General features: G+C 32.6%; 1 protein-coding gene across 1 annotated transcript in view; it reads left to right on the top strand.

Annotated features, from left to right (window-relative positions):
• The window catches only part of Cog3 (conserved oligomeric Golgi complex subunit 3), a 200,283-nt gene extending 197,038 nt beyond the window's left edge, over window positions 1-3,245 (top strand). Inside the window, exon 11 of the mRNA XM_067123036.1 lies at window positions 994-3,245. Within this exon, the coding sequence (XP_066979137.1) occupies window positions 994-1,251 (258 nt within the window). The 3' untranslated portion in view covers window positions 1,252-3,245. The remainder of the gene's footprint in view (window positions 1-993) is intronic.

The raw sequence follows: 3,245 nt of genomic DNA, 5'->3' as shown, positions 1-3,245 counted from the left end.
TGAGTGCATAGAGTGAGGATCAATTTCCAGAGGGAAGAGGAAGCGTTTGCAAGGAACATTCCTGTGCCTGGGCAATGCCACATGTCACGAGGCTTCCACTCCTTGGGCTGAGATGACTCATGGGTTTGCATACTCACAAAAGAACAGTAAGTCACAATATCACAGAGTCACACAAAAAACGATCAGATGAAAAACCAGGATCATGGGCGAATGAAGAAAACCAGCCGGCAGGCAGAGCAGAATTGGATGCGTACAGGTCAAGAGACGGCCAGAAGGTAAGAGGATGCATCACCGGACAGTTGGGTGGGACTCCCCACCCGACTGTCCAGTAGTTAACTAACAACCTTGTTAAGAATTGAATAGCTGGTTTCCAGCTGTGCTGGACGTATTTCCATATGTAAAGACTGAGGGTTTGTATTTATTTAAATAAAAATAATGCTTAAAAGAAGATAAAACTGATGTATGCTTCTGTTGAGTGCTTGGGTCCTTTGATATAAGTTGTTACCAGCTTAGACCCATGGGGATTTCACTTAGTACTGCTCTTCTTTTTTGAGGAAAAGACTGTGAGACTGAGGCATCTCTTATCAATGAAGGCTTTGCTGTAAAAAAAATCATGAGATGAATCAAGAACATAAGTGAAGACAACAATTACTGATTTAGTATGTAAAATGAATATGGGTCTGGTAATGTAATGGTTTGTATTTATACAGTCATTTTCATACTAAGTTTTAAATTTCCCATGAAATTGTAGATGTCTTCAAATTGAGACTAATGCAAACATCCAAGAAGAATAACACCAATATTTTGTTATTAAATGTATATTTTTGTAATTATTATAACAATATTCATTCGTTACATTTCATAGTGTTTTAATTGTCACTTTGCAGATGGTACCTAGTAGTAATAATAGTGTATTATTTTATGATACTGTAACTGAACCTGAAACAATTGTAATTTCCTTAAGCTTGGTAAAAATGTCATAAACTTTTGCAGTTAGCAGATACAGTGAATGCCTGTCAGAAAAACATTCGAACTCACCTTCCAAACATCCAGCGAAGTATGCAGCTTTATCTAGCTAATCGAGACACCGAATTCATACTCTTCAAACCAGTTCGCACAAATATTTTGAACTCTTTCAGCAAGATCCACAATATAATTGTAAACAACTACAATGAAGAGGAGCAAATAATCATAGCCTGTCCAACACAAGAAGAGGTTTCAGCCCTTTTGTCATCTTTGTTCAAGAGTTAATACATTTAGTTTTTATAAAGTATTGTTATTTCTTGTTGCCATAGGATTTTGAGCAGCATTATTGTGAAGTCTTTAATTTTTTTTATGAGATGTCTTGCAGTTTCTTCTTCATGGATCTTCAATATAAAATACACAAAATGTGGTACAGAGAGAGTATCAGAAGGCAGAAAATTATTGGCTAAATTTCTTTACCTACTAAGTACAGCAATATTCATTATTGAATTACCAATACAGTACTGTATAATGTGTCAGCTAGTACAGTTCATAAATATAAATACAATGGTTACATAACTAGTTTAAAGAAATTATTTAATACTATAAATGTAAGAAACACAAAATGTGTGATACAAAGAGTATTAGAAGGCAGAAAATCATTGGCAAAGTGTCTTTAATTGCTGATGCATACAGTAATATTCATTTTTAAATTATCAATACTGTGTAGTGTGTCAGTAGCTACAGTTCTTAAATATCTTTATGAATACAATGGTTACCTCACTATTTCAAGGGAATTATTTAACAGTATGTTAATTCACACCACTTCCATTACCAAAAATTTTTGTCCACAATATGTTAACATCAATTTTATGGGAGTCAGGCGTTCAGGTGACACATTCAATGAAAATTTATGTGCTGTTCATAAGGGTATCATTTGAATTTTTAAAGAGCATTCTGGAAATTATGTAAATTCTTGTATCTAAACTATTCAAAATTCTTAAAGTATCATTTACCAAGGGAAATGAGATTATTACCAAATCTTTTAAAGGAAGGATAGCATTTAACAGTTAAAATATTTGGGTAAATACTAAAATATATCTCCCCTGTGATACAGCTGGATATTTCTTATCTCTTATTGAAGATCATGAATAAAATTTAATGTGTTGCTGACTATAAAGGAATGTGTCAAATAAAATTTCCGTGGTAACGATGGATAAGAACTGAATCTCTTTAGTTTCCACAATGAAGTTTACCAGATGTGACTAACTGAAAGTAGGTATTTGCTGTACACTGTAGGGCTGTTAAACCTAGTATGGGGTATAGTAAAACTAAGTACCAAAGCACATTAGTTTTGAGAAATAGTTTTCAGCCATTGTTAGCCACCATATCCAATAAAGTAGAACCATCTGAGTTGCCATAAAGATTCAAGTCAGTGTCTGCACACTTTCAAAAGCAAACACTTGAAAAAAGATACAGTACTTTATGTACTTAGAATCAGTCTCTTCACAGATGCCAATTAAGAATGCCTCTATAACTGAAGTTGATTAAAACAGAAGTTCAAATTTATGTAAGTAAGACATATTACAATTCTATAAATTGTTTATAATGGCTTGAAACTATTATAACTATATTTTTTCCCAAATATTCATAATAAACAGCTTTCTGCCTTATTGTAAAATCTGTTTAACCAGGTACTTTGTTAAACTAATAATTTCACTAACCATCATTTCACAAGAGTGCTGCTTGATGGTCTTAAGATGTTTGTTAGATATAACCATCAATTTCCAAAGGACTGAATTCCTTGTCCATCTCCTAGGCATAAAGCTATGATTAGACCCCTAATGCCATTTGATGAGAATATAGTTATCTACAACTTGAGTTGCAATGAATATCCTGTACAAGTGACACTAGAGGTCTAAAAACAAGGTTGTATTTTGCAATTTGGTACATTTGATATGTTTGTGAATTTAATTGAACACAAATGAAACACAAATGAAGAGGAAATATTATGGTCTCTCAAGTACTGGCTTTATGTCTAGTAGTTGAAGTCCTGAGCTCGGTCCTCAATTTGACATTTATGGTTAAAACATGTAAATAATAACGTATTTATACAAATGGGTAATTCAAGTTAAATAAGTTATTTATAGGTTATTTTGCCAAAGATTTAATTATGAATATTTTTAGTGTTTTCTTATGCAAGGATGGTGTGCTAAGTTTATGCGAATGATTGCCTTACATTTGTTAGAAAAATGAGAATTAATAAAATTTTATATTAAAAA

Source organism: Macrobrachium rosenbergii, chromosome 21, assembly GCF_040412425.1.
Source record: "Macrobrachium rosenbergii isolate ZJJX-2024 chromosome 21, ASM4041242v1, whole genome shotgun sequence".
NCBI classification, from domain to species: Eukaryota; Metazoa; Arthropoda; class Malacostraca; order Decapoda; family Palaemonidae; genus Macrobrachium; species Macrobrachium rosenbergii.
The sequence above is the reverse complement of the archived record's forward strand: the minus strand, read 5'-3'. Positions and strand labels throughout refer to the sequence as shown.